The sequence below is a fragment of the Montipora foliosa genome, chromosome 4 (genome assembly GCF_036669935.1).
Source record: "Montipora foliosa isolate CH-2021 chromosome 4, ASM3666993v2, whole genome shotgun sequence".
In the NCBI taxonomy this organism is placed as follows: Eukaryota; Metazoa; Cnidaria; class Anthozoa; order Scleractinia; family Acroporidae; genus Montipora; species Montipora foliosa.
The window spans coordinates 39,255,466-39,270,465 of record NC_090872.1 but is presented as its reverse complement, the minus strand read 5'-3'; the positions used below and the strand labels follow the sequence as shown (position 1 = coordinate 39,270,465).

Below are 15,000 nucleotides of genomic sequence, written 5' to 3'. Positions count from 1 at the left end.
TAGGTAACTCATCTTTATCATACAGCCTGAAGTTGGGGTATACTGGATTCTTGGGTGTTTTGGGAGGTTCTTGTCATTCCATTAGCTCAGGAATTGATTCGGGAAGGTTGCGTAATGTGCGACCTTGACTTGGTTGACTATCCAATCTAACAGCGAGACAAAATAATGATAACATTTATATTACAAATTTTCTATAAAAATAATCAAATGCGCATTACAAACATTACAAAAAATACAAAAATAAGAACCTTTTTACAATCACTATGGAATCAAAGACGAAAACTACACTACTTTACAACTGGTTATAAGAAAAGTAATTTGCAGAAAAACTATATAAAAATCTAAATAAAAACTAACTGTACTAACACAATGCCTTGCTGAATAAAAATGGCTTAAGTTTCTGTTTAAAATCACTTTTTGTGCGAGCAGGTATAAAGCTTACGGGGAGAATCTTCCAAAGCCGTGGCGCTGCCGCCATGAAGGATCGATCCCCCATGGTAACTTTTGTGAAACGCTTTGGGGTTCTCAGAAGAATTCACTTGTTCTTTCGCCGTAAATCATGATGGGACGGCGGTAAAACAGAAATTAAATCAATGAGATATTAAGGAGCTGAAAATAGTAACAAAAAATGTAAAAATGATCAACCAATATCTATGATATTTTAAAAGGCTTGTTAACTAACCTTATCTGTGGAGTTGTGTCTCTAGGATCCGTCTTCTGGTAGATAGCCATTGCGGTGCCGTGAAGTGTGTGTTTTCCATCATGAGTATCCTCTGCAAAATCAACGTTGTCGATTGCGAAAAATACATGTCTATTTTTCACAAAGTTCTCAGGGAGGTACATTCCGCCATGTTGATTCATGCGCTCATGAACACTTTGTTCTATTTGGGCTTCAATTCTAAGTAACCTGTTGTACTCAACACTCATTCCAAAACCATGAAGCATATTTACGATCTCTTTGCTTCTGATAGATTGTCGTAGAGCCAAGCCAGCAGCCAGTTGTTGAGGCATGTCCCTAGAAGATTTGATTACTTTAGACTTGGTGTTGCTTTTTTGTCTGTCAGTCAGGAACACACTTACTGCAGTTTGTGCCAAGCTCATTGCTCGCTTGTGGATTTCGTTTGACTTGTTACTGGCGTTGATGTCAGTACTAGGCCCACTTATCAGCCATCTACAAAATGAGTAAAGCTCCTGTGGTAGATGGTTGCTGTTTAAATCTTGAAATGATCCAGTAAAGACCCAGTTTTTGCACTGACTGATAGATCTAAGGAATTTCGCAGCCTCAAATAGAGTTTTCATTTCCTGGTCACTAACATCAATACTACCCTCTGACTGCTGGATTGCAAAATCACGTGTAGTCTTGATGGTTACTCTTTCGGACTCGTTGACTCTTTTGAGTCTGTGGAACTCGGCACCTTGTATTTCATTCAACAAATTGGTGCCAGTGTCGAAAGTCTGGGCTAACCTGCACTGAACTTTGCGTATGCTCTGATGATGACGAGCCCCGTGAAAATGCTTTGCAGGAAGATGATAGTGATGAATATATTGTTGACAATGATGAAAGTGACAATAGCTATGATAGTGCAAGTGATGATGATGAATACGATTAATGTTGTGAATTGTCTTTATCACACTTTTAATGGGCGACTAATCACAGTTTTAAGATTGTAGATGGTTGCTATTCTTGTCTCTTGAAATGATGTTATCATACATGTGAATGACATTAATTTGCATTACGGAGAAAAAAGTAGTTTAAAGATATAGCCTCGTTTTCATGTCTTTAATCACGTGATAAAGTGGTAGAAGGTTTCAGTTTTTGATGTGCGAAAGTCTATGAAATGTTTTTTCGTCATTATAACTTACTTTGGTAGTGATATTTTGAAACAAGATACGCAAAAAGGGCACATTTTGGATTTAGACTCGTTTTCATGCTTTAGGTCACGTGATCACAATTTCCATCTAAAAGTGTGTATAATGTTAGAGAAAAGCTATTCTTACAATTTGGTGATGAAATATTGACATATAAGAGGGAATAAAGACGATTTAAGATGTAGCCTCGTTTCCATGCTAATATTGTATGAGACGTGTTTTAATCCTCCGTGAATCGTGCCGGTGCGGGTCACAAAGTTGCCGACAATATTTTTCACGTTCACTAAGGTCCCCTCAACCTATCTAGACCAGTGGCTTGCTTTAAGCACTAACTTCCCACGGGAGTACACTTGCTTCCTGACTAATTGCCCTTATTACTTTTCAGAAATAAAAAATTGGGATCACAGAGGTCGTTTTTGAGATATACGCAACTAAAGACAAAATAAAGCGCGTTTTTACAGGGCTTGCCCGTTGCCACGGTGACACATTACATCACAATAATGACTGCAGCAATAATCTGTGTTTCACTTGGTACCACAATATCGCTAATACATAATACAACGTTGTGGTGCCGATCCTTCTAATAAGAGCGTCACTTGGAAGCGTTGAAACTGGTTTGAGCCACCTTAACACAATGTATTTAGATCATCCTCAACCATGCAACTACTTGAGGGTAGACTACCAATAAAATTGAAGTCAGGGTTTAGATGACTGAAAAGTGAGTTCGATAACTCAGGTTGTTCTATAGGATTCAATAAGAGCGATTAAAGACGATTACCACCGAAGTTTAGAGGGCCATGGGATAACTCGTAGAGTGCTAGGTTAAAGGAACTATTATCTAAGTGACTAAAACATATTGAAACGTGCATTTGAATCTCTCTTGATCAATATTCTAACACATATGTTAGTCGTAACGCTATTGTGTGTGCATGTGCGACAGACTTGTGACAAAAAAAACTATAAAATACAAATAAAAGGGAAAGAAAGGTCCCCTATGCGACTCGACTGCCATAATAGTGGCACTTCCTTTGAATCGGGGGGAGGGGGGGGGAGGGGGAGAGTCTTCGGTTTGCTGCAGATAAATGATAAAGTTGTTGGACCAGCAGAACTTGAAGCCATTTCTCTTTTGAGTATCTACCAAGAGTTACTGAAGCTGCAGTGTATGGTTGTCAGATAGCCTGACGTTTTCCAAGGAGTAGTTCAGAGGACGGTAATGTGATCGAAGCGGCCAACACTTTTCAAGCTTCCTTTCTTGCATTCATAACTTGTTCTTTCATAATTCTTCTCATGAATTTGCAAACAGCTGCTCAAGGGCCAGAGGTGGCATTTTTAGTAGGAACACGGTGGGCTATATCGATGTCTTGCTTGGAAATCTCAATAGCAACAGCTTTCTGCAACAGTTTTATGGAAGACCAATAATCTTGATATTGTACAGGAAACTATACCTTTGTAGTTGCTGAATGAAAATCTCCGATCTTTTTGACTCAAGACGACATCAAATTTAAGAATGACCAATGCTGTTTAAGCTTAATTGAAGATTCTGTTCGTAGACAGTCGTATCATTTTCCATAAAATTCCAAGGTGTTTAGGGACTCAGAGTCTGTGATGGAACGAGAAGGTTGTTCGCCGCCATTACTGGAGGCTTGCGGATCGTGTCGTTTGATGGACTGCTGCAGCTCTTCGAATTGCGCTTAAGGGCACCGATTTGATCCTTGAGGCTGTCATTTTCCTTTTTTTTAAGAGCCTACTGTCACATTAGACATGGCTAATAGTAATATTAAATCAACAAGTCAAGAACTAGGGCGGAGTAATCGACGATGCGTCCACAAAGCCCTGCAACCACACTATTTTTTTTGGCGCTGGAACTCGCTGCACGTAAAAGTCAAGGTTATGCACAATTACAAATGCCAAAAGTTTAAAAGTTGTCATCATGTTGTTGATTGAACCATGTATACCGTTAAATAAGATGTCATTAGAAAATTGTTTGTAATGTCTATAAAGTTCACTTCTTGTCTGTGAGCGTCACGTAACTTCTTAAAAGAGGGAGACAAGTTACGCTTTAGAAAAACGATAATCAGTTCAATTTGCTTTCAGTTTATGACAAGGAACCACCAGTTGTTTCCTGTTTCACGTAAACGTGATGCTAATTGTCTCTACTAACTATGTACTTCCTAATACAGCTGCTAGAACAAGGTGCCAAGGGCCGATTTCTACCAATGTTGCCTTCTCTGGTTAATAGAGTAGGCTGGCATCCAACTGAAACACTCATGATGTTTATAGCCCTTCAGCATTCAGAGATTGTCTCTTTGTTCAGTTCTGTAAGTTTTCAGGGTCTAAAATCACAGGAAAATGTCTCCCACCGAGGGTTTTTCCCGTGAAATGGTAGCTTGAGAAAAAATTCTAGCAACCCAAGTTCGTAATCGAGGGCCCGGTTGTTCGAAAGTCGATTAACTTAATCCAGGATTGGCGTAAACTTTTGGTTTCCTTTTTTCAACTTTTGGGTGAAAGTTTCTTTAGCTAATTTTTGGTTTTTAAGAATGGCTTCCTCTCAACTAACATTTTTCCGAAAATCAGCATTTAACAACATTTGGGAGCAGAGAAATGAACTCCTCGGTTAATTCTTAATCTGGACTTAGCGTTAAACGGCTTTTGAACAACCAGGCCCACGAGTATCTTCATTTTTCAAGCTGTGTATACATACCAATCATGTAAGTTCCTTCTTCCAAGATGGCATTACATGAGACATTGCTCTTTACTTGACGCTTACTATGAAAGACTAGTGAGAGTGGCCTAGGACTGGACGTGCCCGATGAAGTGCGACATACGATGATTGACAGGTCAAGAAGTGACTTCACACTTTCAGCCATTCCCCTATCAAATAAAGTAGTCCTTAAACCTTTTTAAAAATTAAAAGTCATTTTTGTGGTACGAGCTATTGCTGTTGCCTCAGTAAAATCATGAAGATTGGATCCCTAAATATTTACTTCCTCGTTTACACGTATATGCAGGGCAATAATAAACACTTAATGACTGGTCCCTCGGGAAACAGTTCATTTTGTTTCCCGAGAATCTCAATGTTTCCCCGAGGCGCAGCCGAGGGAAACATTGAGATTCGAGGGAAACAAAATGAACTGTTTCCTGAGGGACCAGTCATTAACTGATTTGTTATATAGCAAAACAAATGGGTCAAACATTTTGAAAGAAGCGCCCAGATTCCAGCGACAACATCAGGCCACCTTCAACTGCACGCTCTGATCACGTGCAACAGCGGTCAACATTTGGCAGGTAACAGTGAACTGTTCCCCGTTTGACGTAATAGTTTTCGCAATGTTGCCCGCTCATGGCATTTGGCGGTAAACAGTTTCATTGTTAAATGCCATGTGACCATGAACTAGCCAATGAATGGGCGCGCTGTAGCAGGAAAAACTCCAGCTATATAACAATAAAATATAGTAAAATGTAAAGTAGTTACAATAAAACAAGAGTGGATCTATTTTCAAGGGCACCGAGGTAAAGTTGACCTCCTTCAGCAAAAAAATCCGATTTCGATGGAGCAAGTCCAGTATTCGGTCGAAAAACTCTGAGCACATACAGTGTACAATGTAACATAGTTGAAAAACTAATTTATGCACGTTGTCTTGCCCGCAAAATGTCACTAAATCGTACGTGACCTTTGTGAATGCTTCCAGCAACATATAAAGATGAATTTGGCATGTCTTTTTTTTTCCAATACGAACTCTTACCTTGCACTTTCCATGCATGAGGTCCTAGCGACAGCGCACGCATTGGAATTATGTTATGGGTATTATAGGGCATGTGCAAAATCATAGTGACTAAGGAAATTTCCTCAAATCGACATCAAGTTGTCAAGAGTATGGTGACAAAGGGATCCCATCTTCCAAGCCAAATTTAGTCTTAAGGTTAGGGCTATAGTCTTGTTTCAAAAGTCGTGAATTGGATTAATTGAGCAGTTCGAGCTAGTGACCTTGAAAACTTCTATTGCTTTTATCGCCAATACAGTTGCTCTTGGCCGTAAAAGGGTTTGCCTGGCCATGACGGTCGTTATCATATCCAACACTATTACTTGCCTGTTTGCCCAGCATCTACTCGCAGCAATTGACTTGCCATTTGCAACTTCTAGTTATTGGTATTACTGATACTGATTAAGAAATAGGTTATTCTTTTAGCACAAGACACACCTCGTTCCTTCTTGACATAAACACAAATCAACTTCAGTGGTAGAAAACACAGTCACCAAAGCGACTTTAGCTGGTGAACCAGCAAAAGCTGGGAAACAGCCATTTACACGAGCCTCTGCCCAATCATCTCTGATTTTACAGACATCTACACTGTCAAAGTACCTATAAACAAAAAAGAAATGGATTGTGAGGGATTTGGCCAAGCAGGGCTCGAAATTGCGACCAATACAGTCGCATTTGCGACTAAATTTTTCCCTTTGCGACTAAAATATCTGGAGAAGTCGCAAATTTGCGACTTGTTGTCACCTTCATTCTTTCGAAACAAAAGGGTTAGCAGTTGCCACTTTGCTGCTACTTTTGATAAAATAAACAAATAAATAAATAAATGACAAAATTATTTTGTTTCTTGCTGTGAATTTTCTCTGAAGGTAGCGTAATTGTATAGTAATTTAGCTGCGATGTTACGTGCAAAGCTCCATTCCTTCGATCATTCGCCATTTTCAGCAGTTTCTTTTCACACAAGTACGGGCTCATATTTTTCTGCTAAACCGCTGACAACACAATGCAGCGCGACGATTTTGCGACTAAAATTTGCGAAATTGCGACTAAATTTTCGTATCTTGTCGCAAAATGCGACTGGATTTTTTCGTTAATTTCGAGCCCTGCCAAGACAGTTTCTTTTCTTTTTGCCCAGTTTCCTTTTCAACAAACAATAGAAAACCGGGAAATATTTGTTTGAGGTCTTTTTTTCAAGCTATTGATGTAATCCATTGCAGATAATGTTTGTATACTTCGGAAGACAATGTTTATGGCAGAGGCCTTGAGCAGTGATGAAAAACTGTCAGCAACCTTCCTTCGAGTAAAAAAAAAAACTCAAGGGGGACACAAGAGCCCTTACAGTGTACAGCGTTTTCACTCAGGTGATCAGTAACCTTGCTTTTCCACCGAAACAAAAGAAAACGTTTGCATGATAATATAGCTCAATTCCCGGAGGATTAGTTAGGGACACCAACATGGCCGCCGTGACGTCATACACAAACGCTCTATTACCAAAATGAATGAAGAAAGTAAACTATTATTTCTTGCAGACTTAACTGAATAGAGTGTAATGTAAAGTGCTACTTTTGTACCCCATATGAACCATGTGTGTTAGCCCTACTGATGGAAATGGGCCCACACAAGGACAGAGAAAATCTCTGACCAGGTGAGATCACCGCTGCTCTACCGACTGAGCTACAAGGTCAGACAGGAGCAGGCCGTGGGAACTCAAGATGTTAAAGTCACGGCGATGAACATGTACAAGTACAAGGAAGGGTTACGTTTTCACAAACGTTGGCCGTGTAGCACCTTATATTTCAACAGACTTAAATGATTAGAGTGTAATGTAAAGTGCTAGTTTTGTACCCCATATGGACGTTTGTAAATGCGTTTGTAAAAACGTAACTCTTCCTATTATTTCTTGCATTGCGTTCTGATGTACCGTACGGATATAATGATTTGATTGATGCAATTAACTTTACAACCAATCCTTTCCATATACAAAAGATCAGACCTGTTCCCGCCACACTCACTTCATGAAGTCCTCAAGGGACAACCAAAATACTCCTTCCTCAGACCCAAGGGCCATGAGTTCATATCGCAGCTCAGGGGTCCACAGAGGAGATGCGTCAGACCAATCGCCTGTCCATGAAAAGCGACCCCAGGGATTGCGAAGACGAAGCAGCCTATAGAACAATGTATGTAAGTGAAGAAATGCTGATACTGTTAAACGGTAATATGCAATACAGCAGTAAATCGAGGCTTGACGTCTTGGAATATGTTAACACACTACAGTTTTATCTCTTTCGATGTTGATATCGATAAGATGCCTTGAACCCTACCATGTATAGGAATAGTGGATTTCTGCTTTGTACTGTATCTGGCGATAATTTATTTCAAAATGGCAATAACTACAAGAAGTAACTTTCCAAGCTATAACCCAAAGGAAGGAAAGAAAATAAAGTGCGGATAATAGAAAAAACAACAACACTAACACTTTCAATTCACACACAATTTTAAATAATTGTTCGTAAATGGCTTAAAGGAAGCTGATGCTTTTAATCATCTTTCATTTCAAAGAATCCTTTCAGAGGAACACATGCCCAACAATTTGACCTGCTATCGACTGGTGTTACGTTTCTTGGCTGACTTTGCAAAAGCACTAATACGGCCAAGGCCATAGCTTCGAATCCTGTGGAAGAACCTGGCTTTTCACGGGCTTCTCAATGATAAGTGCAGCAATTGTCCAGTCAAATGGGAGGATCATCATTCCTTTATTTCAGATGTAAGGGTTGACGTGGAAATTGAAAACTCATGGCGAAAAAGGATGATTGCCCAAAATACGTACGAGTGCTTTCATGGATGTTCTGAGAATCATCAGAAATTATCTTTAAAAAGAAAAGTGTACATGTACCTAATACCGTGAACATCCTTAACATCGAGCACTGAGTAGGCATGGTGAGTTTGAAGACCAACCACAGTATAAGCAGGTTCTTCATCTGGTTCTGTATCTCCCCCACAAGACGCCCCCATCAGAAACCTGGCATATGTTAAGACATGAGTGAAAGGTACCGCTAAAGTTTGAAATTCGCCTTTTTCGTGTACTTGAATAAATCTATACGAAATGAAATACAGAAAACCTTTCAACAGAAAACCAACAGAAATTCAAAAGATGCAATGACGAAAATATAACATTCAACAACACCTGTGCGGCAATCCGGATTGACATGCAGAAAACTATTTGATGACATATAAACATGGTCGACTTTACATACATGTATGCAAACAAGACAAAACTTGAGAAAACGAACAAACAAAACTATGTAGGTTATGCAACAAGAGCAGTATTACAAAGAGGAAACAAATGGAACGAAAAACCAAACCACAGCTACTCGGAAACAAAATAGATTTGAGAAACAAACAAAAAAAGTGAAAAATTTGTGGCTACAGGTACAACGGTGCTGATAAACAGTGGGAGGAATGGGATTGAGGAAAATTGCAAAGCCAAATATAATTGTACAGTAGGTAGTAGAGTAGATTGCGAACAGTCGATTTCATTCCACTACGTATCCATTAATTAATGGAGTAAATCGTCTGGCGTTAGACAGAGTCAGATACTAAGTATGGCCGATTGGGAGTCAAAGGGTTACTACGGGACAGCAAATGTGCCACGGCGCCGCCGACCAAGTATCGTCGCATCATGGTCTTGCCCCGCTTTCCTACTCGTTCAAGCTATTTCAAATAGAAATCAGCTATAGCGTAAAATCATCAATCCAAGGCAAAGAATACGACTGTTTAGCATTCTACTGTCTTGATGCTCTATGGCATACCCAGCAGTTCTGCAGCTAAGTAACTGTGCCCAGATCATGTCCTTGTCTATAACCTCTGAATCATTTGCTGGGTTTCGAGCCGCTGTGCAAAAATAGAAATAAAATTGCATCTTATCATGGTCGTTGACAATAATATTCTTACCTGATTCGCACAACAGCCTGCCGCAAATTATTTTACTTTAAGGTGGCTTACTACAGTTTTCCGAAGAAAAACATCAAGATTTTGAAATCTGTGAAATTAAAGCAGCAGGGTGTCCCTTCTGAAGTGTTAGTCACTGCAATTTATGTAAAATGTAATTTTTCCTAACAAATAAATGCAAATCAGGGGAAAAAGCTAAATATGGTGACCGAGCTCCTAGAAAGGGGGGGGGGAAAGGGGGCATTTCAAAGGCCTTTTTTCTCAAAAACTAGCCGTGCGACCTCACCTCAAGATTTCAGGATTTCCTAAGTGATAAAAAAATAATCATATATAGAAATAGATAGTTTAATCTGTCAGACTGGTTTCTCACAAATGGCAAAAACGTTGATTTTCGTCTCTTGGGATAATAACTGAAACGCTGTTTGATAGATCTAGTGAGAAAATGTTGACAGTACAACTGTTTTGTCTTTATATCGTATGCTAATTCCGAAAATTTTAACCCTGGTCGTACAGCTACAATCCTAGACAAAAGTAGTTGGGAAAGTTATATAAATGAACCCCACCAGAGCTGTATTTCAACCCGCTTCTGTTAAGGTGCAAAAAAACTTTCTCCTTCTGTTATTAAGCCCCCCTCCCCTCTATTCAATGTTGGAAGGTAACACTACAATTTCCTACGAAAAGCATTTAGTTTTGCACCACATTGAATCAGGGGGGTGGGGAGAGAAGCAAAGAAGACGTCAAAAGTGGTAACCTTCCCAACAGTTTTGTCTATGATTGTATGAGAGTAGGAAATCTACTTTGAAGGCTTATAACTTTCGCAGTATTTAACATGCGGCTTACATTTCTCATTCTGGAAATGTTCTTGTAATGTACTTTCCAATACATAAACAAAAATGCACATTACCGAATTTTGCTTAAAATCATTGATTTATGATTTGGATTTCGGACTGACGTGACACCCCATAGCGTTACTCCAAAACCCATTCGATTGGGAACATGTTAACTAAAAAATGACATAAAAAATATATTTTTGTTGTTTGATGTTTCATATCCGTTAAAAGAAAGCTTACTTTTTTGGAAGACGTTGAAAGAATGCCCAAAACTGATTTATTTTAATCAATATAGCAAGAAATGGCCCGGGAGCATTCACTCAAGCATGATATTAAACGTTCTGTATAACTGTCCTTGTGTCAATTACCCAAGTGTAAGTTTTTTACTATAAGTATATAAAATATTTGAAATACGTGAAAGATATAGGAACAACATATAAACGGTCACAGTAAAAAGGAGGTTCACTGAGGTTTCAGTTTTTCTAGAAAGAAGGGAATTTTCTTAGTTGCACGCGTACTGTAGCGTGTACGCGTTCATAACGACTGTGACATCAGTTATGAAACTTCTCGAATAATGCGTTTCTCAACGCCTAGAAATTAGTTACCTATATAGCAGATTTTTGCTTGTGCATAAAGTAATGATTTTGAATCACTTGCTTTTGAAATGGTATTTAAAGGCAGAATATCACCAGAGAAGAGAGCACTTTCAATATTTCTACACCGAGAATGTGGCCCGAGTGCATGCCCTCATTTTAATGAACAAAACAAAAGACCAAACCTCCGGAGTATTATCACATGATCTGTATTGGGAAAACAAAATGTACAAGCCCAAAAGGTCTATTGCCGAGAAATGCCACATTTCAGTTTCATCCGCCCAACGAATTTGCAAAGAAACATTTTGTACGAGAAAACAGCCGTGTCAGACAAGGAAAAGCGGTCGCCCAAGAAAGATTTCTCACCGCATGAAGTGCTTGTTGAAAAGAAATCTGAAAGAAACTAAGGCGGCAAGGCCTCGCGGTTACTGTTAGGAGATTGGTTTCTTATAGTGGATTAAGTCTGGAAAACGCAAGTATTAGTTCGTATTCCCGATGCTTAAATGAGATGGGGTTCTGGTTCTTACAGTCTCGAAAAAAAGGACTATTGAAAGAAAGTGACAAAAAAGAGCGTCTTCACTATGCAAGGAAAATGGAACGCTGGGAAAGAGATAATCCACTCTTTTGGATCAAAGAAGTAGCTTTCTACTTGGATGGTGTGTCCTTTGTATACAAAACGAACCCGATGAGTGCAGCATGACTTCAAAGGCAAGAGTTTGGCGCCGAAAAAGTGAAGGCTTGCATATAACCGGCAAAGGTTCGAAAGATTTAGCCGGAGGAAAACGCCTCCACGTAATGGTGGCAATAGCTCATGGAAAAGGTGTGATTCTCAACGAGCCCTATGAAAAGATGAATGGTCAATTCTTTGCTAATTTCATTAGGTAACATTTTAATCTATGTTTTGGACGTGCAGGACCAAAACGAGATGGTATAAGCGTCTCTTCGTTATGGATAACGATCCAAGCCAGGTAAGCAAATTAGCAATGAATGCTTTAAGAGAAATTGAATGTGAATTTTGTAAGATACCTTCTCGTTCGCCGGACCCGAACCCATGTGAATCAATTTTGCACCTTGTAAAATACTCCCTAGATAATGAAGCCATTGAAAGAAGCATTAACAAAGAATCATTTGAGGACTTTCGAAGGAGAGTTTTTCGCAATCTTAATGAGATGGATACTGCTGTTATTGATAGGACAATAGAAAGTATGCCCACAAGAATTAAATTAATCATTCAAGGCAAGGGTCGGAGAACTAAGCATTAGATAGCATGTAATTGGTAAGATACCTTAGTCAATTTATCCTGTACATGTAGAACACAATTTTCAAATTGGCACGTTTATTTTTAAGTCACATTACAGAAGTAAATTGAAAGTGATTACTGGCGCTAGTAGGATGGACTGTCAATCATTGTCCTATTTTGGGAAAGGTAATCCACACGTATTTGAACATTACTCCATGACATTACTCCATCAGAAAATACGAGATATGTACCCAATGAATGTGATATTTTGCAACAATAACGTAGTTATATGTGAAGCATATTGGAATACGTACGATGTCTCTCTTATTATGGACAAAAGGTATTGAAACTCCTTATTTTCAACATTACTCCATTGAAACCATGTATTCATAAAGTTAATTAGATCTGTTATTTCAATTTAAGCCCTCTTTATGGAGTAATGTGATTTACCTAAAATAAAGCTAAAATGGCCATGAAACGTCCTATTACAATTTCCTTTAAAGCCCTTTACACTGCAGGTTATATATTTTATCTGTAGCTTGGCTTGAAAGGCATTCTTTTCGGCTTTGAAAAAGGAGTAATGTTGGGAGTCATGTTGGGAGTAATGTGAACTGTAAGTGATCGACGCGGGTGATCAAAATAAGATAAGCCAATACAATAGAAACATGACTCTAAGTCGAGGACGTATCTCCGTTGATGTTATCTAAAATAAGTTTAGAAAAACAGTGACCACATGGCGTCAACTGGAGTTGTTCTGATGGTGGAATTTGTCTCCAGAAATGGAAAAATCGCCACCTTACATTCATCATTTCGGTGTTCGCGTGGCAAACACTTCCTCCCTTTATGAAAACAATTGGCGCATCTGATGTTGCGAAGATGGGTGTATCTTTGCTTAGCTCAATGTCGCGTTTGGAGAAATTTTTTGGAGCGGGTAAATGAACTATATCTCCCTCTAACAACAGCAGCAAGTCAGCCCAGGCTATAATGGATGGTTTCCAGCGAAAATCATTCAACATAATTATCTCAGCCTCTTCCGCCCCTACCCAGGCAAAAGTTCCCGTTGCGGGGTTGCAAAACGTGCCGTATATGGCCTTCAGTGGGGAGAGCATGAAGCTCTTACCGCAATTTGCAACACCGTGAATAAAAATATTACGGTACTTCCCCCTTCCTTTCTCTAACAATGTGAAGACCGCTTGAGCGAAAACACTGACGCAGGGTTTTCAAATTTAGCCGGCGCCCGGCGCAAGTCACCGGCTACTTCAAGCATTTGCGTCGGGTACTTTTCGTATTCCAAATTTTACTAACTACACAATTCTGTTTCACCAAATCATAATCTGATTTTTTCGAGGAAATAAATGAATGCGGACTGATGAACAGTGCGGCTATTACATATACCTTTTGATCTTCGAAGCGAGAGCTTTTTTTAGCGGGAAAGTCTGCTCGTGTTCACGGACTCTCATTTGAACGTGCATGTATCGGCGCAGCAGCAGATTTGTTCTCACGTGAAAGTTGCAACATGAAGCGGAGGCAGCAAACGATGTTGTCTTTTCTGTCAAGTGCGGAGAAGTCTCGAAGAGAAATAGGTAACAATAATTTTAGGAATAAGAGTTAACAAATATTACGTGTTGTTGCAGTTCAATATGCCGACGCTGAAACGACCACAGTATCTGTAGCTGTAGCGGCATCCGCGTGTTGAATGAGAAGGCAGTCTTTCTCGTGAAATGTTACTCATTATGGTCTTGACTGCACCAAATGTATTTTCAAGAAAAGACTGAAAGAAGTCATAACAAAAAAAGCCTTCAACAGCGCAAGTGTTTTGAAATTCAGACAAACGAAACTGCGAATTGCAGCGAATCGAGGTAGAAAGGAAACAAGCCATTTCCATCCAAGCCAACGAAACCATTTCGGCAAATACATCCCTAGTGGGAACTTTCTCCAAATCGGCTCTACTGTATGTCAAAAGATACACAAGGCGCTGATCTCGACTTCGCAAAGTGAAATTGACCTCCGCCATTCTAAGTGTTTAGTCCGTGAACTCGACCAACTTTAACAATATATACTTTGCTTTAATTATCTATCAGCTAGACTCCTCCCCTTTTTGTTAATTCGTGAAGGAATTTTCATCATTTTATTTGCTCTACAATTTCATATACAACAATACATCCTAAAGGATAATGATATGACAGATAAAAAAAACCTCTATTTATAACCAAGTGAATGCCTACAATTTATCCTAACATGGCAAAAAACATATAAATAAGCAATGACTGTGTTTGTTTTTTCACCGAAACTGTGAATGCTAGCAAAAAAAGTAGTATTTCCAATGACGGCCACAGCCAGAATTTTCAGACAATCCTAGACAAAAGTAGTTGGGAAAGTTATATAAATGAACCCCACCAGAGCTGTATTTCAATCCGCTTCTCTTAAGGCGCAAAAAAAACACTTTCTCCTTCTGTTATTAAGCCCCCTCCCCTCTATTCAATGTTGGAAGGTAACACTACCATTTCCTACGAAAAACATTTAGTTTTGCACAACATTGAATCAGGGGGGTGGGGAGAGAAGCAAAGAAGACATCAAAAGTGGTAACCTTCCCAACAGTTTTGTCTATGATTGTAGGTTTTGAGAAAAAGGCCTTTTAAGTGTCTACTTTCCAGTCTCCCCTCCAGTAACTCGGTCACTATATTTACCATATTCTCCTAGTTTGCATTTCTTTTGTTTGGTAAAATTACATTTTTGCATCAATTGCTGTGTCCAACACTTCA

At 39.2% G+C, this 15,000-nt stretch overlaps 2 protein-coding genes across 3 annotated transcripts in view; both read right to left on the bottom strand.

Annotated features, from left to right (window-relative positions):
* The window catches only part of LOC138000778 (uncharacterized), a 2,160-nt gene extending 606 nt beyond the window's left edge, over positions 1-1,554 (bottom strand). Inside the window, exons 1-2 of the mRNA XM_068847421.1 lie at positions 683-1,554; positions 1-146 (exon numbers count right to left, since the gene is read on the bottom strand). The exon at positions 1-146 is cut by the window's left edge and continues 606 nt beyond it. Coding sequence (XP_068703522.1) covers positions 74-146; positions 683-1,299 — 690 coding nt within the window. The 5' untranslated portion in view covers positions 1,300-1,554 and the 3' untranslated portion in view covers positions 1-73. The remainder of the gene's footprint in view (positions 147-682) is intronic.
* Positions 1-15,000, bottom strand: part of LOC138000777 (calpain-15-like) — a 64,282-nt gene that overhangs the window by 17,489 nt on the left and 31,793 nt on the right. Inside the window, exons 7-12 of one of the 2 annotated variants that reach the window (XM_068847420.1) lie at positions 9,437-9,518; positions 8,521-8,646; positions 7,640-7,792; positions 6,069-6,230; positions 4,571-4,740; positions 2,939-3,260 (exon numbers count right to left, since the gene is read on the bottom strand). In XM_068847420.1, the coding sequence (XP_068703521.1) occupies positions 3,244-3,260; positions 4,571-4,740; positions 6,069-6,230; positions 7,640-7,792; positions 8,521-8,646; positions 9,437-9,518 (710 nt within the window). In that variant the 3' untranslated portion in view covers positions 2,939-3,243. Of the gene's footprint in view, positions 1-2,938; positions 3,261-4,570; positions 4,741-6,068; positions 6,231-7,639; positions 7,793-8,520; positions 8,647-9,436; positions 9,519-15,000 lie in introns of those variants that run through there. The other variant, XM_068847419.1, reaches the window with a different exon arrangement.